The sequence below is a fragment of the Phalangium opilio genome, unplaced genomic scaffold, assembly GCF_054372755.1.
Source record: "Phalangium opilio isolate 3A_F unplaced genomic scaffold, DU_Popi_V2 ptg000089l_1, whole genome shotgun sequence".
NCBI classification, from domain to species: Eukaryota; Metazoa; Arthropoda; class Arachnida; order Opiliones; family Phalangiidae; genus Phalangium; species Phalangium opilio.
The window spans coordinates 2,400,251-2,424,747 of record NW_028324194.1 but is presented as its reverse complement, the minus strand read 5'-3'; the positions used below and the strand labels follow the sequence as shown (position 1 = coordinate 2,424,747).

Here is a 24,497-nt window from a genome sequence, read left to right as displayed (position 1 = left end):
GGAGATTCTATGCCGCGCAGCTAATTTCGCGCACATCGTCATCGGTCATCGGTCATCGTCTGGCTTGGCTTAAAGGAAATAAGTTCAGGTTACATAACATAATACCTTAAAAGAACGGCCTTTTTCGAAATATAAAAGGAAAAATATATGAAACAAGATGGCCCAAGGGCTGGGTCTTAATAGTAGCCACATCGTTATCTCTTTAATTAGCACATACATAAAAAGAAAAGAAATATAAAGACCAAAAGACGCAAATTCAGAAGTATCCGACCCCGCAAATAAATAGGGCCCTCCCTCAACTCGCTCTTTCTGTCAAGCTCTCATGATACAGTGGTAGAGTGTCTTACTACTGCGCAAGCGACCCGGGTTCAATTCCCGGGTGTTACCTAGAGATTTTTAATTAAAATTATATCTCTAACCGTAACATAGCTCAGTTCCATCTATGGGTGGGTTGATATACTATAGAGTTCCTTTCAAGCTAAAAACTAACGAAAGCGAAAACCCCGGCCACAACTACTACCACTACTACTATTACTACTACGGCTCTGGTCAAACTAAGAGCCTCATGGTATCATTCGTATGCCACGATGTGGCTAAAAAAGATCTCTTATTGGCATTTAATTAGTCTTAAAAACGAGGACTACTATGCCGCCATTGGTTTAGTGACATATTCTAAACCGAATCCTACCCCTAGGTGATTGGTTGAATTCTTTCAGGCTGAGAGAGGCAAGGGTAAGAGGTTCTGGCTAGCAGACGCCACTAAATCAATGGAGCAGTAGTCCTCGTTTTCAGTACTAATTAAATGCAAATTATTTTGTAATAAGAGATCCTTTCTTTTTCTAAATAGTTTTCCTTTCAAATTTAGAAAAAGGCCGTTCTTTTAAGGTATAACGTTATGTTACCTAATCTACTTCACACCTCAATCCTCCTAGCAACAACATACAAAACAGTAGCTCAAAGCTAGATCTGTTTACATAACCACAGGGTTGATACTCACTCATACGCTCAATTTTAGTTGAATAACTGACTAATTAATTTAAAAATCGTAAACAAAAAGTGACTAAATAGGGCCAAACTAAGCTATTAAATAAAGGGCCACTTGAAATGACATGTTTTCAGAGATGACCGATTTTCATAATTATTTTCTACAATTAAAGATATTTTAAAGGTCGGTGTCGTAATTAAGCCCTATATAAGGGCATAGATGTTTTCTGTGTTGAGCGAGCATGAGGAGAAACTTTCATTACTCTTTCAATAAAGACTTATTCCCATAAGTTCTACCCATTAAAATCAAATTCCCTGACTTTGCTGAAATTTTTAAAATTCCCTGACTTTTCCAGATTTTAGAGGATTTCCAGGTACTGTGGCAACCCTGAATTATATCATTTTGGAGCACAGCTCAGAATGCTAAGTAATTGATGTTGTTTTAAATCAAAACCAAAATATTCATTTGAATTAGATTGATTTTAAGTATTAAGTGAAACTTTCGCTGAGCGAGCTCCATGATTTTGGGGTTTGATCAACTGTGATCCCGCTATTTTTGCGTTTAAACCGTCTTACAGCTGGGTGATTAAAATATATGACGTTTAACGTTGTGGTCGGGAAGATAAATAACACCGAAAGACTCAAAAATCCAAAAAAAGTGACAAATAGTAACTAATTTTGGGAAAAGTGACTTTTAGAAACCGAATTTGAAAAAAAGTGACTTAGTATCAGCCCTGTAACCACACCTAGCAAGAGCTACGTCCAATCAATCAACCTTCCTTATACATAATAAGCGGTACAAACAACAAGGTCTCATCTAAGAATTTCAGAAAAATTCATCGAAAGCAATAACTGATAGCGTACATTGATTTAAAAAGATTGAGCTTACGAAACGAAACTTTTATTTTCAGGCCGACTACTTATATACATATCACAGATTCTTAGACCGTGAACTGACAATGACAGGTCTGTGTCGTTAATTGGCTTAGTTTAAGATGAAGATGATTAAACAAGTATTATTTTGAGAGCGATGAAAACTGTAATAATTAGCATCAATTTTGAGTTTGAAGGGATGGTGCTGGAATTGCACAAATCTCCGCGGCAGAAACACATAAAGACTCTTTTGTGCTCGTACAATGTTTTAGCGCATCTTTCCTCGGCATCTGATGGCGGTCGTTGCAAACAGATACGTTCCGTTGCCTTGTCGTGGTCTGGAAAACATAATGATCAAACGCTTAGCACTTTAAATATCAAACTTAAACATGATAAGTTAATACCCCATTTTTTGGTATAAATCTAGCATAAGTTTGTAAGATATGTTCCATAAGTGTGTCACTCGTTAATGAGAGCTTGTCATGAAGTGACGTAGGTGAAACATCATAGATTCTTGTAAAGTGACGCGTAGTGAGGCCTTGTCAAAGGCTTAGTACAGACTAAAGAGGAGGATGGACTGCAAAACCAAGTGTAGTCAATTCTCACGTCGTTCTTGGACTAGCTCTCATTAAGCCTCTAACATTACGAAGTATGGGTAGTGACATACTTATGGAACATATCTTATAAACTTATGATCTAGATCATAGGCCAATTCTATGTTCATGCAACAATACCTATGGTACAGTCTGTTTGGATTAAGATTAAACTATTGCAATGTTTTCGGTTTACAATTTTAGAGTCCATAACTCCATAATGAAGAGTTATAGACCTAATGTGCGTGGGTTTTGTCAATAGCAGGGATAGTAGATGTTTTAAGAGGGATGCGCAGGTCGAGTCTTTTCAAGTACATTCAGATGCGCCTGCTGCAGAGGCTGAATGTAACGGGAGTCTAAAACGTAATCGCCGCTTTAAATACGCGACTTGTATTGGAAAGTGGTTGCTTATCTTTTCTTAACACGTTACTAGCCCCGCTTGTTTATCGCGTGCACGACAACCCTACTAATTAAATTACATAATAACTAACATTATTATTACATCAACACAAGGAGTGACTAGTTGGGAAACCAAAACAAACGTCTCCTAGTCGAGACGCAATTAAGAGGTTTTTTCTTAAATAATTAAATATAATTGATAATAATTATTTTAATCGTCAGTAGTTTACCGTAATTCTACTTAGTCGTTTAAGAAACTTTATTCCTAAAATCATTTTAAACATAGCTATTGTTGATGTTTGAACTCAAGCGCATGCCTCTTCAAATAGGCCTTTATAGAAAGTTCTAAAGGAATTATGGGTACTTGTCCCCTCTTGTAGTTCAAACTGAGTCAGTTCAGTTCAGCCAGTTTTGTGTTATAAAAAACACGAACTGGAGGCAAGATTTGGAGAGATAAAGCCGACTGATAAAATGGTGGGCTTTTTTTAACGCGTTTGTTCTTCGTTTGTGTTTATCTACTTTAAGCCAGCAAATCTTATTCATATTTTGCCGAACTATTCTAATGTTGATATTTGATACTCGTATGAATTTATAATGATTAGATCTAAAGTATATTTATTTAAGAATTTTGATCTAAGCCTTGGTTGTTGAGTTTAGTGACGTCACTTCCGAGAGAATTTTGGTGACGTATGGCTGTTATAATGCGCAGGCGCGGCGGGACAAATCAACAAGGTGCGCAAGCCGTAAAAACTTTCTATAAAGGCCTATTGTTTTTTGGAAATTTAGGGTATATAAGGCGATTGTTTCAAGTTCAATGACAAGTGAAGCCGCAATTGCGTGAGCCTTTGCTGGAAGCCCTGCCATTGGGAGGCTAGACGTTTTTCGTAAGCCTAGACGATCGCCGAGTACGATGGAAAGCCAAAAATTGCTTCGATTTGCCAACGCGGTTACAGACACAGACAGACACGTCCAGTATAATACCTCTCCGTGACGTCATCGTCACTCGGACAGGTAAAATCATGGTGGTCGCCCGTTTCCGCACGGTTTTATTTTTCACACCTTAGAAACCTATAGCCCGTTTCCGCTCAAATTTTCATAACCCATTTCCGCACAGTTTGCAAAAAAAAAAAAAAAATCTTGTTGATTACATTTTAAAAACTTTAAAATATGCCGCTGACCCATTGGACCAAAAATAGCCGAAATGTGAGGATATATGATAATAGAATTGTCGATAGATTTATTTTTAATGCAGATTTTACAAACGGAATTAAAAAATGCTCCTTTTACTTCTATTTTTCAACAAAAACATACTTGGTTTAATGCTTTCGTCTATAAATCCATTTTCTATATCGATAGTGATATTGCAATGGTCAAATCACAAGTTTAGTAGCATGCCTCTATTGTAGCATAACCTAACCCTAACTTAACCGCAACCGAACCTCACCTAACCTAATCAACAGGAAAATAAAAATGTTTTATTTGCAAAGTGTGCGGAAATGGGTTATGGTAAAAAATGGTGAACTAAAATTTCAATGAAAAAATGTGCGGAAACGGGCCATGAAAAGTGTGCAGAATTGGGCTATGATTTTCGAAAATTGTGCGGAAATAGGCATCCTCGAAAATTATGCGGAAATGGGCATCCTCGAAAATCATATGTTAGCTGAACCGTTTTTAAAGCAAGAGAATCTTACTAAATTAAAACTTTCTTTTCAAAAGGGGGGCGCAGTATCGTCTACTTTATATAGGGTTAATAAGTAACAACCGGTATGCGAGTCCAAAGACATTAGATGGGGCTTCAACGTTACCAGACTCCAGTTCACTAAAGTCCTTTTTTGAAGCCATAAATATATAAAGGTTTTGGATAAACATACTGGATGAACCGTGTTATGACAACAGTGGTCAATCTCCTGTCTTTATTTTACACCGAACTATTCTAAAGGGGGGAGGAAGCCTGGATATTATCATACATTTAAAAGATATGTTCCATAAGTATGACACTACCTATACTTCGAATGCTAGAGACTTAAGCCTGGTTTTCACTGCCGAAATTTTCACGGAACAGAAAAGAAAAATCCGCAAAATTTTGCGTAAAATTCCTTAAAAAACGGCGGCAAAACGTTCTCACCAAAGTTGTAATATCATGAAAGTGTGCGAGCTCGTGGAGACCAAAGCTTACCAGTTATGTTGAAAATGCACCAATAGCAACCTATCGATTTTCTTAGACTTTATTGTCTTTGTAAAAACGTTCAATTTTATCGTGTAAATAACGATTAAAGGCCGGGAAACGGCGAAAAGGGTTCTTGTCAAACTGAAAACCGTGCATCGAACTAACAATGGGCGACCGTGCTTCAAACCTTTTAGGGGTTCTTGTCAAACTGAAAGCCGTGCAAAGCGGTTCTTGTCAAACTGAAGATAAACAATGGACAGTCTCTTAAATGAGGGATGCAAAAAGTCGGGGAAACAAAATTTAAGAGACTGTCCATTGTTTATCTTCAGTTTGACAAGAACTGCTTTGCACGGCTTTCAGTTTGACAAGAACCCCTAAAAAGTTTGAAGCACGGTCGCCCATTGTTAGTTCGATGCACGGTTTTCAGTTTGACAAGAACCCTTTTCGCCGTTTCCCGGCCTTTAAGCCAAATTTCTTTAGCAAATCGTTAACAATACATTATTAGACATTTAACTCGACAACAGAAACGTCTTGAATAAAGAAAAAATGGCGTCGAAGAAAAGCCTCGCGAGCTGACCAAAACCAAGCCTATGACGTCACGCATTCGTCGATTCCTATTGGCCACCGCTTTCCTTTCCGTATAAATTTGCGGCAAAATAGAAAACCAATTCCATGCTTGCCGCCCAGAAAACGCGAAACTTTGCGGCAAGTTACCTATAAAAAAACGGCGCGGAACGCGGTTTTTCCTGCGTTTTGGGCCAGTGAAAACCAGGCTTTACAGCTCGAGCTGGTTCGAGAACGACAACAGAATTGAATACACTCGGTTACTTTTGCAGTCCATCTTCCTATTTAGTCTGTGATAAGCCTTTGACAGCGCCTCTCCTCACAAGGTGTCGCATTACGAGAATCTCATGTTTCACCTACGTCACTTCATGCTAAGACTATTTACAACCCCCGGGACTCGCAAAGCAAGCTTTCTACTTTTCGTGGTTTTCTGTTACGCGCGATCCTAGCTACCCTTGCGGTATATTGAGGAAACTTTTAGGGGGTACCGAATTTCCGGTTTACGGGTTCCTCATTGCTATTTAAAAATGGCGGATCACGACGAAGAAGATGAGAATGAAAATGTTAACGTGTACATATTGCTGATATCAAGCTAATTTAGCGATATAATATTTTGCTATTTTATCCGAATTTAGAAGAAAACGATCTTATTTATTTTTTAAGCGACATCCGGAACCGGAAGTTCTGTACACCCTATAAGTTTCTATCTGCTGCCGCTTGGTGGCACTTTTGTCGTGAAAACAGCCGTAACTTCTAGAGGCGGAAATTTCAATACGAAGATCTTATTGCGTTGCGAGTCCCGGGGGTTGTTAATGGTCTTGGCTCTGAGTAACCAGTGACGAATTTATGGAACATATCTTATGAACTTTATGAATACTCACCACCATCGGCACCAGCGATGACTTTGGCACACCACCCAGAAGCGCAGGGTGAAGGGTCAACTGCTTTGACATTTTCAACAGTTGTGGCGTTGAATTGAAAGGGGTCCTTGCAGTCACCTTTCGTTCCACGAGAATGGCAAACGTAGCATCTCTTAACTCGACCTAAAAAATAAAGAATATTTTATTTAAAAGGGAGACTGTTATGTCCAGTGGCGTCGCTAGGCCTTTTCAAACTTGCCCCCCCCCCCGAAAGATAATCCGTTAACCCTACCAAATAATTCCTTTTAGTCCCAAAAACTCTATAGCAATACAGGGTGTTTTGAAAAGTCCATCAATAATGAAGGAGCGTGTTTATTGGGACCAACTGAGTGGAAAGTATCAAAGAACATGGGGTGTACAACATTTGGTTACGAGATATGGCCCCCCAAACATTGGCCCCTAAAGCAAGGAAATATCTCACAATGTAGAGTACGACTTTAATCCGAGTAACCCGCTTGTTTAGAACTATTAGACAATTTCAATAGCCTTCAATCTAAAAACGTTTTGTACCTTTAATCAGTAGAAGAGTGTAAAATGAGTAGAAGTATGCCTACGACGGTAATGCAAAGTCAATCCCAAGTTCACACCCGGCTCATCACTGACACTGAGAATATTCTCACGTGACCCTGCTAATTTCTCTTAGCGATCCCGCTATGAATTCCGTCGTTCGGACTTTCCATTTCCCCTAGTTCTTCCGTGGTCTAAGGATAACTTTTTTAGCTACATCGTATGATGTATATCTACGATGAGGCTTTTAGTTTGACCCGCCCTGTCGTTGTTCTCGGCGTCGTGCCAGCGTCATGCCAGACTACAGCATTTTGTAGTATAAAATGTATCGTTCGTCATTGATGGGAGAGTGAATGGAAGAGGATTGTGGTGAGGTGATTTTTGTGAATTGGGTTTTACTTAAGCTCGATATATATAAAGCGAGAGAAACGATTATTGTATAGAGTAATTTCGGTTGAGAGGGGGAGTGAACTGTGTATCCCCTACGTTAGGGGCAACTTTGTACTAGAGAATACTATTTGCCCCCGGAAGGGAAGGGGAGGGCGGATATCACTAAGGTAAGAGATAGAGGGTTATGACGTTGCCGTATATGGGAAAGAAATTACTCTATTGCCTTAATTTAAATGAAAGGTTTCCTACTCCCTTTAAAATTGCTTTCAACCTTCAACAATAACGATTTCACGCTTTCAACATTCACATAAATCGAATGGAATCTTCAAAGCAAAAGCAAGTAATTACCGACGTTATTTTTAGAATGGACTAAAGGCGTGTGTCGCACTATTACAATTAAAGCATATATAAATTTATTGTAATAAGAATTACGGGTAATCATGCTAAAACAATTAACAACAAACATCGGACTATTCAGTCGAACTTTTCTTGTACGTTTTTTAAGGGTTAGGGATATGATAGGGGTAATCATTTTACAGGGTTCGTAAAACATTTTGGAATGATATTTCCTGACTTTTCCAGGTTTTCCCTGACTAAATTCCAGAAATTTCCCCGACCATTTGTAATAACTTACATGACGTAAACTTTGAAACTAACTATTTTATAAAATTCTTCAAATTCTAGGATAATACGCGAGCCATACTAATAAGTGAAAATTTTACTAATTATTCAAAACATAGTGAACCGAAAGTAGCTAAAAACCCAAATGAAGACGTTATAAAAGTGTGTCTCGTAATGAGACCCAACTAAATTACTGTAATACAAGAAAACTATTTCGTTTGAATTTAACCTTTAAGTATGTTAATTTTAAATATCCATTGCGAGCGAATTTGGGGCTCAGGTCAAATTTCACCCTGATACTGTTATCCAGACTTTCCCTATAATATATTTTTCCCTGACCTTTCAGGTTCATTTTCTATTTCCCTGACTTTTCCCTGACCTTTTAAGACCCATTTTCAATTTCCCTGACTTTTCCCTGACCTTTTAAGACCCATTTTCAATTTCCCTGACTTTTCCCTGACCTTTTAAGACCCATTTTCAATTTCCCTGACTTTTCCCTGACCTTTTAAGACCCATTTTCAATTTCCCTGACTTTTCCCTGACCTTTTAAGACCCATTTTCAATTTCCCTGACTTTTCCCTGACCTTTTAAGACCCATTTTCAATTTCCCTGACTTTTCCCTGACCTTTTAAGACCCATTTTCAATTTCCCTGACTTTTCCCTGACCTTTTAAGACCCATTTTCAATTTCCCTGACTTTTCCAGTATTTCCAGGTCGTGTACGAACCCTGTTTAGCGCTGTTGAAGGCTTTGCATCGAGGGGCTACTCACTTTTTTTTCGCATTGTTATAGTTATAATTATAATATAATAAAAAAAATTAAGTTAGGTTTAAGGGTAATAAATTTAGCACAGTTAAAGGTAGCGCATCGAGGGGCTATTCACAAAAACTTTCTGTACGCCTGTTAAGTGCGGTACGATGTGGCTAATATTCAAGGTTCTTATAGAAACTTCGTATTATGGCTAATATTATGAGCCCAACCCTTGGGCCATTTTGTTTATTTGGTCAAATAAAGGTAAAATAGTAAATAAAACAATTGAAATATGACACTTCTATGTGATATAAAAATTTCCAGTGTCAAAACTAAGTCATAATGATAAATCTATCATTAAGTTCATGTGTCTAGTCTAAGGGGATCTTTAAAAGACTAATCTGTCCCCAGCTGTCTATAATTGTTTACACTCATGGAGGATTAATACCGCTTACACCAGAAGGCCAGGCTACCTGGAGGACAAAAGCAGACGAGTTTTTGTCTTCCTGGTAGCCCTGCCTCCCCTGGTGTAAATGGTATGAATCCTCCATGTGAGTAAACAATCTATAATTCGTCTCACCCCAAACCTGGTATTATATTATATGATACACCACCGCCATGAATGATTTCACTATAGTGTACTCTTAGTGTGACTCGCCAGAGGGGATAACTAAAAGTTCCACCCAAGAGTTCAGGGTTCGTACGAAATTTTTACATTGAAAATCCCTGACTTTTCCAGGTTATCCCTGACCAAATTTTGGCAATATCCCTGACAATTTTAAGGTGCTTAGCAGAGCCCACTTCATCACACCTGTCTCATATTTCGCATTTCTCGAAGCATGGTTTGATATACCAAACGAAATCCCTGACTTTTTATGAAAAACGTTTAAATCCCTGACTTATCCCTGACTTTTTCCCCTAATTTTCATATCCCTGACTTATCCAGGTTTTCCAGGTTCCGTACGAACCCTGGAGTTGGGTCACACTCATATTTACTTCTCTTAGCCACAAGCGGCGAAGAAAAATCTCTCTTGTATTTTTGGAGCCTGGCTTTGGCTCTGTCGTAAAAGAAGGGGCCGGAGACGTTAAATGATGGACACTTAAAGAAGGTTATCTACTTATACTAGTTAATTTATTGTTGTTTTACATTAAATAGGAAAATAATTAAATTACTTTAATTAAAGAGTACTCCCTCTTTGGTGTGACAGTGAGTTAACTACTAGTGTAATCGGCGTATACGCAATATCTTTGAAAGCTATAGCCTTGACATTGCTAAACTAGTTTAATTAAATTCAAAAAGTATTGGGCCAAAACTCTTTTGAAAGCAAATATGATTTTTACTAATACACAGTATACACAAAAGGTTTTTTTTTTTGGCCGTTCACCTAGTGTTGCCAGGCTGTTGGTGAGTCAATAGTTTGCAGAGGTAAAGGCTAGCAGTTCAAAGAGCGCGCCCAGATGGAGAGATACAGTCTACGCCCCTCTCTACCGCCGTCCGCCACTAGTCTATAGGCTAAAGCAAGTAGTCCACTTAGCCTTGCGAAACCGTATCGTTACAGTTTTAAATTCGTAAATCATCCGAAAGAGGGCGCCCATTAAGTAAGTCCGCAAGCATGGTTTAAGAAACGTTATCAGATTGCGTTCTGTTCATATTTGGATACGTGACGCTACGTTAACGATACGGTTTCACAAGGCTTAGTGGACTACTTGTTTTAGTCAATTTTGTTACAACGAGATTAGTTTTTAATTTATTTTTAAATACCCATTAAAAGTACAGAAATTCAGAGTGAATAGCCCCTCGAAGCCAAAAAATAATTATAGCCCTAATCCTTACTTCAATAAATTTACTTACGTTATAACTGTAACACTTTCTTTTAAAATTCATCTCAATTTCTTTTAATAAACACCACCTTGCTTTTGCTTCTTAAAAATTCCCCTCGATTTCTTTGGATTTTGAAATAGTGGAAGCGTGAAACCCTTATTGTCGACGGGTGACAGGAATTTTAAAGGGAGTATTAAACCTTCCATTTAAAATTAAGGCAATACCATAATTCTCTGACATCGAGCAAACGTAAAACACAATTCACAAAGCTTAAAATTACTAGTACCATTAAATGCAATGCTGAAACTACCTATTATAATCCCCATCCTTTTAAAATACACGAACGAAATATATCACATCGCCACAATTCTCTCCCTTTGCTTAACAAAAAATTTTATGCTACCAAAGGCGGTTGGTAATCAGATACTACGCCAAGGGTCAAACTAATAGCCTAATCGTAGATGTACATCACACGATGTGGCTAAAAAAATTAAACTCCGCTGGGCTCAGCCTTAAAGGGTCGGTAAAAAGATCAGTGGACCGTTGAATTTTTTATTTTTGGAAAAGTCTTTATTGACGTCACAACGCCCCCCCCCCGGTTAAGCAAAACGAAAGTCTTCCCTTCTATCAGAGAGAATTTATAATAGGGAGAGGAAGCTCTTGCCCTGGACAGTGCTAAATACTATGTAGCTCAAACAAGTAGGCTGCGACGCTAAAACTGGCCAGGTAAATTTCCGGTCACATGACACTCCTTTAATTTTAAAGTTTGCCCTCAATCACTGTTGGTTGTACAATTACCCAATAAGGGTTTGCGATTTCGAGTGCGACTGGCGCCATTTGGAATTATTTTAAGTCAGACGTTTCCCTTTCCCTAAAAGGGTAGCGTCCATCTCCCCTAGTGACCCTCCCGCAACATTCTAGAACCACCCTAGAGGGAGAGGTCACAAACAATTATACCGGAAATAGACCTGGCCAGTTTTGTTGGTCACGTGATTTTTGAGCTACGTAATATTCCTCAGTTTCAACTCCCTATTATAAATTCTATCTGCTTCTATCCGGGAAAATGGAGTTAAGGTTTTTGCACTCCCTATTATAAATTCTCTCTGCTGCTTCTATCCGGGAAAATGGAGTTAAGGTATCTTTGTGTTATTCAGCCTTATTCGTCAGGTGATACAATTGGGCCCATCACAGCGCCTTTGCTATTGTAACAAAGCGAAGCAAACATCTTGTCGACCTTGGGGAAAGAGGCCTATTCCTAGTAATCCGATAAAGAACACGTGTGACTGGCCAATATCATGGGGTCAACCGGTTTCTTCCGAAGGGGCCACTATTTTTAGGGATCAGAGCGGGGCTAGAGGGGGAGCAAAGTTTTTCCATGGATGAAGAATGCGCGTGACGAAATTTCTTTTCAGGTTTAAAGGATAGGCAACTCCCTATCCACGAAGACAGCTTATTAATATTTTTCGATATATACTTCGTTACAGCTTAGGTTGTTAGCACACGCAAAGCTAGGTCTGTAACTTATAACGCAGCTTTGTGCGTGCTGACAAGAGACCAAAGAAATACTGATTTTCAGGACCTAAAATATCCAGATTAAAATCTTGAAAGCATGAGTTCATAGGATATTTTCCATAAGTTTGTCAATGGTTACTGAGAGCTTGTCATGAAGTAACCTACGTGAAACGTCATAGATTCTCGTAAAGCCACGCCTGGTGAGGGGCTGTCAAAGACTTAGTACAGACTAAATAGGAAGATATATTGAAAAACTGAGTGTAGTCAATTCTCGCTTGTCGTTCTCGAACTAGCTCGAACTGTAAGTCTCTAGCATTACGAAGTATAGGTAGTGTCAAACTTATAGAACATATCTCATAAACTTATGCTGAAAGTGAGCATTTCTTTCGTCTCTTGTCAGCACTGCACAAAGCTACGTTACATAGAGCTAGCTTTGCCCTTGCTGACAACCGAAGCTGGAACGGAGAATATGTCGAATAAGCTGTCATTGGAGATAGGGAGTTGCCTATCCTATAGCGAGCTTTCAGTTGGAGGAGGAGCTGAGTCTCGTGGCATAATTTTCGCTGCCATATTGGTGGGTTTAAAGCAGTAATGAAGCTGAGACCACCCAATATGGCTACCAGAACAGCGGTAAGACTTGGGAGGGTGTGACGTACTACCATCCCATCTGAAAGCTCTCTATACATAGTTCCTATGCTAGGAGGATCCATACCATTTTCAATAGGAGAGGTGGCTTTAGCCTCACCTAGTGAGGCAGACCTCCTTGTGTAACACCTGAAGCCACCTCCCTCCAACCCGTAACGAAAATGTTAAATTATCTTATTTGCTAACGTGGACTTGGGAGGGTGTGACGTACTACTATCCCATCTGAAAGCTCTCTATACATAGTTCCCATCCTAGGAGGATCCATACCATTTTCAATAGGAGACCTGGCTTTGGGACCATCCACAAACTACGCCACGCAAAAAAAGGCATTTTCTGACCCCCCCCCCCCCAAGGGAACCAATTAGCCTCGTAATAAAATTATTGTTAAATGTGACGTCACTCACCGAAGAACCCCTCCATCTCCCCTTGTCACGGACCGTCAAACTTACAGACCCCCTCCCCCCATAAGAGTGTGACGTAGTTTATGGACGGTCCCTTTTGCCTCACCTAGTGAGGCAGGCCTCCTTGTGTAACACCTGAAGCCTGGCCTCCCTGTGTAACACCTGAAGCCTGGCCTCCCTGTGTAACACCTGAAGCCTGGCCTCCCTGTGTAACACCTGAAGCCTGGCCTCCCTGTGTAACACCTGAAGCCTGGCCTCCCTGTGTAACACCTGAAGCCTGGCCTCCCTGTGTAACACCTGAAGCCTGGCCTCCCTGTGTAACACCTGAAGCCTGGCCTCCCTGTGTAACACCTGAAGCCTGGCCTCCCTGTGTAACACCTGAAGCCTGGCCTCCCTGTGTAACACCTGAAGCCTGGCCTCCCTGTGTAACACCTGAAGCCTGGCCTCCCTGTGTAACACCTGAAGCCTGGCCTCCCTGTGTAACACCTGAAGCCTGGCCTCCCTGTGTAACACCTGAAGCCTGGCCTCCCTGTGTAACACCTGAAGCCTGGCCTCCCTGTGTAACACCTGAAGCCTGGCCTCCCTGTGTAACACCTGAAGCCTGGCCTCCCTGTGTAACACCTGAAGCCTGGCCTCCCTGTGTAACACCTGAAGCCTGGCCTCCCTGTGTAACACCTGAAGCCTGGCCTCCCTGTGTAACACCTGAAGCCTGGCCTCCCTGTGTAACACCTGAAGCCTGGCCTCCCTGTGTAACACCTGAAGCCTGGCCTCCCTGTGTAACACCTGAAGCCTGGCCTCCCTGTGTAACACCTGAAGCCTGGCCTCCCTGTGTAACACCTGAAGCCTGGCCTCCCTGTGTAACACCTGAAGCCTGGCCTCCCTGTGTAACACCTGAAGCCTGGCCTCCCTGTGTAACACCTGAAGCCTGGCCTCCCTGTGTAACACCTGAAGCCTGGCCTCCCTGTGTAACACCTGAAGCCTGGCCTCCCTGTGTAACACCTGAAGCCTGGCCTCCCTGTGTAACACCTGAAGCCTGGCCTCCCTGTGTAACACCTGAAGCCTGGCCTCCCTGTGTAACACCTGAAGCCTGGCCTCCCTGTGTAACACCTGAAGCCTGGCCTCCCTGTGTAACACCTGAAGCCTGGCCTCCCTGTGTAACACCTGAAGCCTGGCCTCCCTGTGTAACACCTGAAGCCTGGCCTCCCTGTGTAACACCTGAAGCCTGGCCTCCCTGTGTAAATGGTATGGATCCTCCTAGCATGGGAACTATGTATAGCGTGAAAACAAATTTCAACACGCGCATCCTTTATCCATGGTTTTAGCCCTAGTGAAAAACCATCCTGGTGGTGCCACTGACCAACAAACTAAATAACTAATTTCAATCTAGGTGTTTAATATTAACAAAATTGAAGCGCTAAAATTTTTATGGTGCTAAATATTTTTACTTACACGTTTTTCGGACAATTTATTGAACTCTTTCGATTATTTAAAAAACTAGATCATTATTTGTTGAATGAAAGGCATTCGTAATTCCTTTCACAATAAATCACAACTAATTAGAACGCCGTAATAAATTTTGAAAAACCAAACAGACCGATTTTCGGGTGTAACATGAAATTCCAGGAGTTTTAGGCGACTTACTTAAATTAAATAAAACAAGCACACTATGCCACATAACCGAGGCTTAAAAACATAAAACCTGTTGAATTTAGGTCAGGGAAAATTTGTAAAAAAAAATAATGGAAAAGTTTAACGTTGCTTACCTTGAGCCTGAGTAACCGAAACCAACACGATTAAAACAGTCAAAAACTTGACACACAGCATCTTGAAACTGGAGATTTGCTTATTTAAAAACACAATATGTTTAAAAACTACCGAAATTTAACTGTATTCCGAAATGTAAAATAAAATTTGAGTATGGGTCAGGGGAAAACCGACAAAAAAATCTCGGTTTTTAACGGTCCACTAAAGTTTTCCGATATAACATAAGCAGTACTTCACGCTACGTTCAAGTTAGTCCAACGTCATACCCACTTATGATCTCAAACTCAAAGGAAAGTTTCTGTAAAATCCTCTACCTGGGGGACCCCCTCTTTTCTCCCCCCATGAAAAAATAGCCGGTTTTGAAGATGTGAACAACCAAGCGTTAAAGTAGATATGCAAGATGAAATTTTATTCGACTGTCTGAATGGGCAATTTTAAAAAATTTATTATTTTTATTTTTTTATTTTTTATCGCCTGGAATTATTACATCAAAGGTTTTTTAATATTGTAATATTATGCGGCCTTTACACACTCAATGTTTTGCACAAATTAAATGGGGGACATCTATAAAATTCGTCATCTTATACATTATTCCCAAGACTTTTCACCGAGGGCTTTTCACTAATTGTGAAAATCAAAATTCATATTAAATTGTTGAATGTCCAATATATAGAAAAAGCTTAGAACTTTATTGGACAAAAATATTGGTGAAATTGCACATAATTTATTCAATTATATGGATGAAATTGCACATAATTTATTCAATTATATGAATGAAATTGCACATAATTTAATCAATTATATGGATTAAATTGCACATAAATTATTCAATTATATTGATGAAATTGCACATAATTTAATCGATTATTTGAATGAAATTGCATATAATTTATTCAATTATATGGATGAAATTGCACATAATTTAATCAATTATTTGGATGAGATTCCACATAATTTATTCAATTATATGGATGAAATTGCACATAATTTAATCGGTTATATCATAAGTTTATAAGATATGTTCCATAAGTATGTCACTAGCTATACTTCGTAATGCTAGTGGCTTAATGAGAGCTAGTTCAAGAACGACGTGAGAATTGACTACACTCGGTTTTGCAGTCCATCCTCCTATTTAGTCTATACTAAGCCTTTGACAGCGCCTCACCAGGCGTCGCTTTACGAGAATCTATGACGTTTCGCCTACGTCACTTCATGACAAACTCTCATTAACCAGTGACACACTTATGGAACATATCTTATAAACTTATGGTTATATGGATTAAATTACACATAATTTAATCAATTATTTGAATGAAATTGCACATAATTTAATCAATTATTTGAATGAAATTGCACATAATTTATTCAATTATATTGAATATATTTTTGTCACAATCAAAAAGTTGATGTTGAGTTTCTTGGACCGTGTACAATTTTATTGTCCAAACATTACATATTAAGCGTCAAATACACAGACTTTAATGTTATTCAGTTGCGAAATATTGTTCAATTCTTGCTTGAATAACATTTTTCAGCAATAAAAAATCACTCAATATGTATATGTTCAGATTTTTACGCAAATATTGGCAAAAATTTACCGCAAATGATGTTACATTTTATATTTAGAAAAAGGCCATTCTTTTAAGATATAATGTTACGTTAACTGCCCTTTGAAAACAAAAACTCAAGCCGCGTTAGGATTTTGTATTAGAATATTCAGGGATAGATTTAAATTTAGAAGTAGGAATGGAGAACGGTTAGTATTTGCTTCAGTCCGACTCATATAGTCCACCCAGTATTGAGCCCCTCTCTCCAACACGTAACGAAAACTTTAAATTATCTTATTGGCTCACTTAAACTATGTTTTGATGACGTTGCTAAAGTGGACGGCGAAAAATAAGTAATAGAGCTATCTCAGCTGTGACGTCAGTGCCTTGGTAAAATGTCATAGGCTTAGCTTTGGCAGTGGGCGGCCATGTTTGGTACCACTTTGGTTCTATGGGCAAATAGCATGGGTGACGTCACAATAAGGGTTCTGAGATAGCTCTATTCCTTTTTACCTCTGTCGCTATGACCCGCCTCTTTTTTCATACCCCCACGTCCCGTGGAAGGGGGTCCGGGACTTTGACGCGCGCGCCCAGATTACTATCTGTTCTCCATTCCTACTTCTAAAATTAAATATATTCCTGGTATATTTTAAAGTAAAAATATTTTGCTTGCATGTCTACTTTGCGATACGAAGGTAAAAACCGGTCAGGTGAGCCACCTCCCTGAGAAGTAGGTATACAATATCTCCTGACACTGGCAATAGGTTAGCTTCAATAGAACAAATGGTTTCGGGTTCAGTGTCAAGTGATGTTGGGTTTAGTTATAGAGACACGCGGTTTCGTTGGTGTTCTTGAAGCAAAAATGGCCTGGTTACCTACCTACCCCGCTGGTTGTATGAAGAACGGGGGAACTTTTGTTGTCAAAAAACTCGAACAATTGCTGCCTCAAAACGGTTGGTTTCTTCGATAGAAGGGGTGTTTTCAGGACTGGGAATCGGAAAGTTTCCTCTGTCTACATAGAAACACGTGTATGAAATATCTGCATGATGTTATTTTTTCCAGAAACAAACTTTTAAACTTTCAATTTCAATAAAACTATAATTATGGGTTAAAGAAAAATTTCACGTAATATAATGGGAAAAATATAAACAAAAATAAATTATCTCTTATTACAATATGATAATTAGCATTTAATTATTCTTCAAAATAATCAAGGACTACTGCGCCATCCGCTATTGGTTTAGTGGCGTCTGCTAGCCTGAACCTCTTTCTTACCCCTTACCTCTCAGCCCGTGAGAATTCAACCAATCCCGTAAGGGTTCGGTTTAGCAGACGCCTCTAAACCAATGGCGGGTGGAGCACTAATATTGATTATTTTTAAGACTAATTAAATGCTAATTATTTTCAAATAAAAGATCACTAATTTAATATTTTTCCTTTTATATTTAGAAAAAGGCCGTACTTTTAAGGATGTAATATTAAATTAAATGACCTTCTCCCTAATGAAATCGATGAAATATCTGAAAATTTGATTTTATGGGACATTTTCAAAATTATAGGATATTATAGGTATTATATGAATTCTGGGGGCCCTGGTTTAAATCTGTGCAGAAGGTTTTTGTCAAATAGATAGCTTTCACACATGGAGGATTCATACCATTTACACCAGGAGGCCAGGCTATCTGGCGGACAAAACCCCGTCTGCTTTTGTCCTCCAGATAGCCCGGCTTCCTGGTGTAAATGGTATGAATCCTCCATGTGTGAAAACTATCTATACAAAACTAGAAAATGTTGGTATGCTAATCTGTAAACGTCTCGTGGCTCTATCAAAACTAATCTCATAAATGGCAAATTAATAGACGCACATTTGTAACAATGAGAAGTTAATTCGCTGAAGTAAGGACATTTCCACTAGATATATATAAATCTGTTGAATTACGGTTTGTTTTCAACATAATAGAACGGAATAGAACATAAAAAGAAAGCCTTTTAAGTCATAGCAGAAGGGGATAATAGAAGAAGGATGACACTCTGTATCCTCTTAATACTTTAGATACGTAACATGACTCTTCCCAGGCTTATCCTTTTAGTTTGCTTACCCGCTCATCGAACTTCAGATGGGCATCGCACCGTGTAGGGTGAATTCTATAATTGTTTGGCACTAAATACCCAACAACCAACCCACAAACCTTGATTGTCTTGACTTGGGACAAAAATCCACAAGCGCATGCGCCTTGCCAGATAATTAAACGCTAATAGAGTAATGGTGACAGTGGCGCCGCCAGGATTTTTTTACAGATAAACTAAGGAAGATTTGGGGGCCCCTTATAAAATTTCAAGAGAAAAATTTAGTTGCACAGCGTCGATAATATTAAATTAACAACTTTTTTATCATATCATTCATATAGAGAAGTTTAATATATTAAAGTTCAGTATTATCAGACAATAGACATATTATTATAGAAACTATTGTATGCGAAAGTAATTAAAACACGGAGTCGGAGAGAGAGGGTGATTTTTAGTTAAGCCCCCTATGAGGTCACTGTGCACTATCGATGTGGTGAGGAAAAGGGAAATTGGTTTACTGAAAGCAGGGAAGATGGAGATAGGGAAGTTTGGTCAGTATAGGAATCTCTCTCCACGAAATGTAGCAGGTCACATGACTTATATTCGGCGATAGTTTGAACTTTGAACTGCGAGGAAACCAGTAGTGCAGCCCATGGACAAAGCAATACTGAAGGACGGAAGGTAGAGGGAGAAAGTTGAAAAATACTTGTTAATTCGCCTTCTAGCGGCAGATAGTAGCAAACCGGATGGTGGGGGAATCAACGTTCTAAAGAGGGAAGCAGCTAACGTCTTACTTTGTCTAGATGGCGCTAGCTTTTTTGGATATTTGACTCAGTATGTTTTATATCCCCCCCATTTTGGGGCTGAAAAGGGGGAAGTTAGCTTAAAGTTGGTTGTTTAGTCGCTTAGTATGGGGCTCTATGGGCTGCCATCGGTCCTTCAGTATTGGTTCGTCCATGTGCAGCCTATCTTCAGCACGATGCGCGAGAAAAGTGCGGCGCATGCGCACATGCACATCCACGCCGAAAACGGGATTTTTGGGCGACCGGAGTTATAGCGTTACACGAAACTTCCCTATCTCCATCTTCCTTGCTGAAAGGAGTTTGACCTCGAAGTTTTATGGGACGATCGAGTCACGAGAAGGAACGGGAGAGAAGAAAGTTAGGTAAAGAGCGCGAAACAAACAAGATGACCCAAGGGCTGGGCTCATAATTTTAGCCACATCGGATCGTAACGAATGGAAAATTTCAGTGAATAGCCCCTCGACGCGCTACCTTTTAGTGTGATATAATGATTACTGGTAATCCTAAGTTCAATTCATTTTCTTCTGTTATAATTATAATGGTGCGACACAAATAGGAAACTTGCCCACCCTTTAACAGTGCAAAAATGATTAATCGCAACGCGTTAGTAAACCCTTAATTGAAGTACAGAAAAACAGACTGATTGGTCCCTCGATGCGCTATCTTTAACAGTGATAAAATGATTTCCCGTAATCTGTACATCAATAATTTACCTTCTTTTATAATTGTAAAAGTGCGACACAAAGAGAAAACTTGAGTGAGTAGCCCCACAATAACGCATACCTAAAAATTAATTGGAGTACAGAAAATTCAAGTGATTAGCCCCTCGTTTTCCTAACCTAGAAAACAATTACCTGGGCCGTAATCCTTACTTTCAAACATTTACTTATGTTAAAATTGTAATACAGTATATTAACAGAGAGAATTTATAATAGGGAGTTGAAACTGAGAAATATTATGTAGCTCAAAAATCACGTGACCAACAAACCTGGCCAGGTCTATTTCCGGTATAATTGTTTGTGACCCCTCCCTCTAGGGTGGTTCTAGAATGAATGTTGCGGGAGGGTCTCTAGGGGAGATGGACACTACCTTTTAGGGAAAGGGAAAAGTCTGACTTAAAATAATTCCAAATGGCGCCAGTCGCACTCGAAATCGCAAACCCTTATTGGGTAATTGTACAACCAATAGTGATTGAGGGCAAACTTTAAAATTAAAGGAGTGTCATGTCAGTGGCGTCGGAACCGGGGGGGGCAGGGAGGGCTCAAGCCCCTGCTATAACGAAATGTGAGGGGGCGCAGCCCCCTCACATTTGGTTTTTAATTTTCTTAGTTTGTATTCATTTAGGTATTAAATTTTAGATTAAAAATAAAAAAAATCTATATTTTAAGACCTACTGCATTACAAAAAATTGTAAAGCATATTTTAGCTATACTTTCGGAATTTCTTTAATAGTAGTCTCACCCCTTGAGAAATACCAAGAAGTTATGTCAGTATCTCAGAGAGAAGGTATAAGATGCCTTTGTATTCGCGCGCCATAGTCCCAGTCCCCCTTTCAAAATACAAGGGGGGACGTAAAAGGAGGCGCCGGGCTATTTCGCCTCTCCTCAGTCGGAAAATATGACTGTAATTTTCGTCACTCACGTCGTCGCGCTGACGTGAGTTTTCAAGAACCAATGAGATGCTGGTTGTAATTTAGAGACGGGGATTGACTCCGGACCTACGTTTGGACTGGACATAAAGCTGGAAATCTGGCGAATTTATACCTTCTCTCTGAGATACTAGATATAACTTCTTGGAAATACCCAGGGCCGATACTAAGTCACTTTTCCAAAAATTAGTTACTATTTGTAATTTTTTTTGGATTTTTGAGTCTTTCGGTGTTATTTATTTTCACGACCATAAAGTTAAACGTAATATATTTGTCTTATGACGGTTTAAACGCAAAAATAGCGAGATCACAGTTGATCAAAGTCCAAAATCGTGGAGCTCGCTTCGCTCGCTCAGCAATTGTTTAACTTATTATTTAAAATTAATCCAATTCAAATGAATGTTTGTTTTATTTTTGATTTAAAACGGCATCAATTGCTTTGCATTCTGTAATTGAATTTCGCCGTAGACCTTTTATGAGGTGACCTTTCCTTTGACTGGAAATATCTAAGACCATAGATTGGGCTTAATTACGACACCGACCTTTAAAATATCTTTTAAATCGGTCATCTCTGAAAACATTTCATTTCAAGTGGCCCTTTTTATAGCTTAATTTGCCCCTATTTAGTCACTTTTTGCTTACTATTTCTAAATTAATTAGTCACTTATTCAACTAAAATTGAGCGTATGAGTGAGTATCAGCCCTCAATACCTTATGCACAGTCACATTCCAGGTTAATATCCCCTTACAGTCTCATGCCTCATCCCCGGTGAATATCGCAATCCTCTTAAGCATTTGTTTCATGTCTCATCCCCGGTGTATATCTATAATTATACTATTTAAAATTATACTTGTGTAAATTACGACAACAGCTTTCAAAAGACGCTCCGGAGCAGGTTTGGGGCGTCATCCCATACATCCTCCTTGGTCTTCATCGGAGCCCGAGCCCCCCCAACTTCAAAACACTTCCGACGCCCCTGTGTCATGTGACCGGAAATTTACCTGGCCAGTTTTAACGTCGCAGCCTACTTGTTTGAGCTACATAGTATATAGCAATGTCAAGAGCAAGAGCTTCCACTCCTTATTATAAATTCTCTCTGATATTAGATATATAAAGATAGTGATACTTCATACTTCCTTTTGCTTTTATAATAGGGGATTGTAAAAAAGAAAGAGGTCACGTGAAAGTGTTTTCAGTACTGCCAGATAACTTTAAAAAGAAGGCTGGACATATTTAAAACGTCCTACTACACCCCCTCCCCCGCCCATAATCGTTTTTTTTTTGGTGGGACAAGGCCTAACTGAAAACTTTATTTTGTGGATTTGGGCGCTGCAGATAATTAAACGTTTTAATTTAAAACTGAAGGTGAGTTTTTCTTTTACTACGTGCAATATGAAGTACGTTTGCATTACATTGATGTTCATTTTTTATAAATAAACGTCCAACTAAAGGAGCGTCTGCTCAAAGGTTCAAAGCAGCTGCACCACGTGACGAAACACTTTTTAGTGCCTTCCCCCCTATTTGTTTCCCCTCCTAATCTTTTTTACAATCCCCTATTATTTTCGCTTTTTGGAGAAATACGCGTAAATTCTGGGATCGTGATAAACACCGCAAACAATGCAGACTGGTCTTATAATTAGTAGAAGAATCGATAAAAAAAATCGCTTGATTTTCTACTACACCCTCCTTTTAACTGTATTTTATTACTTTTACATCCACTATTGAACCAGTTAGGAGCTACTACCCTACTACCTTGGACTAAATAATGCCTTACCGGGACTAGACAGTCCATAAAAAACGCGGCTCACAAAAGCCATTGGCTATACCAGCGCACCTAGCGGAAACAAATGAAAGCTTGGCGGACAAACAAGACAGCACGTGTATTATTTTGCTATACATCGCGCGTGCGCGCATTATTCGAAACGATTTTTGACAATCAAACTTGGTCAAAGGCTTAGGAAAAGGAACAAATTTAAGGCCTTTGGGGTCAAAGTATCGAGAATCATTTTTGCATTTTGGGTAAATACAGTGTTTAATCGTTATTACATACCTAATTTCTTAAATGAAAACTTAAATTTCCGTTTATCCAGCCCGCTTCTTCGAAATTAGTCGTCCCGTTAAATGTCCTAACCGCCCGTTTACAAATCTCACTCGTGAAGGCTCCTGATTTGTTGAAAAGTCGCACATGCGCCGTGTAAACCGGATGTGTAACAAATTTTAGGAAACGAGGGAAAGTAGTCTTTTCTTCGCCCCTTAATTCAATGGCTTTTATGAGCCAAACTGGATTGCCTTACCAAAGGCTAGAGTGTCTAGTCCCGGTAAAGCTTTACTTAGTCCAAGCTACTACATCATTACACTGGCATTATGATCTAAACTACCCAATCAGCACTAACTTGCGTCTGTTAACCAACAAGAGCGACTTTCTAGTAGATTTTTTTATAGCTACTACATCCCATTTTCAGAGTTAAAGGCCTTCCATAAGCAGGTTCGAGTATTTATCGAGCCTTGGTTTGATACTCGAAACCTTTTCTGGAACAAATCACCAGAAGTGAGATGAGACTAGAAGTGAAGGGCTCTAGGATTGATAGTAGATCCTGGCACTAGTGAACAAATTTGAGGATTTTATGCCGCTTCCCACGCGCCTACTTTACTGAGAAAAAAATTGGTCGAGTTCAAAAAAAAATTTCCTACCCCCTTCCCCTCAACCTAAAGCGGCCGAACACGGACGCGGCTCTAGTTCGGCCGTCTACCACCGCGAGCGTCTCACGTTTTGGAGGGGAAATTCCGAAACCGCTACTAGAGGGCCAACCGTTCTTGTGTTATCAAGAATATTCACTTTCGCCACGGAGCTGTATTGTAGGAGTAGAGACTCGTAGCTTCCCCTCTACTAAAAAAAGCTAGACCTTATTTGTCCATAAAAAGGGGGTATGAATTTTGACCCTCCCTCCAAACCTAGGCGAGCCAATGTAAACAATAAAGATGGCCGCGAGCTACGAACGTTCAGGAGGGTTAAGCCTCGGTCTTTTGTGTATTGAGTGCGGGTGACGGGAGTTTCTCAAGCGTTTGCAAATCTTATTTAAATTTTTATTTTTACTATTATTTCTATTTATATTAACTATAATATGGAAAATATTCAAAGAATTAAGCCGGGAAAGAAGAAAACGGACGCCTTCTTTAAAACACGTGACGTCAGAGATTGTTTACATTGGCTCGGTATGCGCGAAAATTGTGCGCGGAGCACTAGTACGCTTATGTCTAGGCCCTAGAGGCCTAGTCTCTACTCCTTCTACAATACAGCTCCGTGCTTTCGCCGAGTGAAGAATTTAGTTAGCTCAGTACTTCTAGTCTCATCTCACTTCTGATATCACTTAAAAACTTATGGTACTAGTTATTATAGGGCGCTGTCGGTTAGCTGTGGCATAGGGGCTACCCACCACCCCTCTATGCATTGTAAAGAGACCCACCTGTAAACAAGCCTTAGGTGGACATCTCTTCATGGACAAAGCTTAAAAACTACGCA

At 39.4% G+C, this 24,497-nt stretch overlaps 1 protein-coding gene across 1 annotated transcript; it reads right to left on the bottom strand.

The window, feature by feature from the left end:
* Window positions 1-1,853: 1,853 nt before the first annotated feature.
* On the bottom strand, window positions 1,854-15,202 carry rtv (QVR superfamily protein rtv). Its single transcript, XM_089849766.1, has 3 exons — window positions 14,911-15,202; window positions 6,462-6,623; window positions 1,854-2,195 (listed from the first exon to the last, which is right to left on the bottom strand). Exons 1-3 carry the CDS (start codon window positions 14,969-14,971, stop codon window positions 1,990-1,992), a joined length of 429 nt encoding a protein of 142 aa, XP_089705892.1. The 5' UTR covers window positions 14,972-15,202; the 3' UTR covers window positions 1,854-1,989.
* Window positions 15,203-24,497: the final 9,295 nt, after the last annotated feature.

What these genes read in the sequence shown, in the direction of transcription:
- rtv (XM_089849766.1), bottom strand. Translation starts at nt 14,971, where the DNA reads ATGCTGTGTGTCAAGTTTTTGACTGTTTTAATCGTGTTGGTTTCGGTT. An exon ending in TTCGGTTACTCAGGCTCAAG is followed by an intron (nt 6,624 to 14,910) that starts GTAAGCAACGTT and finishes TTTATTTTTTAG; the next exon opens with GTCGAGTTAAGAGATGCTAC. An exon ending in CATCGCTGGTGCCGATGGTG is followed by an intron (nt 2,196 to 6,461) that starts GTGAGTATTCAT and finishes TATGTTTTCCAG; the next exon opens with ACCACGACAAGGCAACGGAA.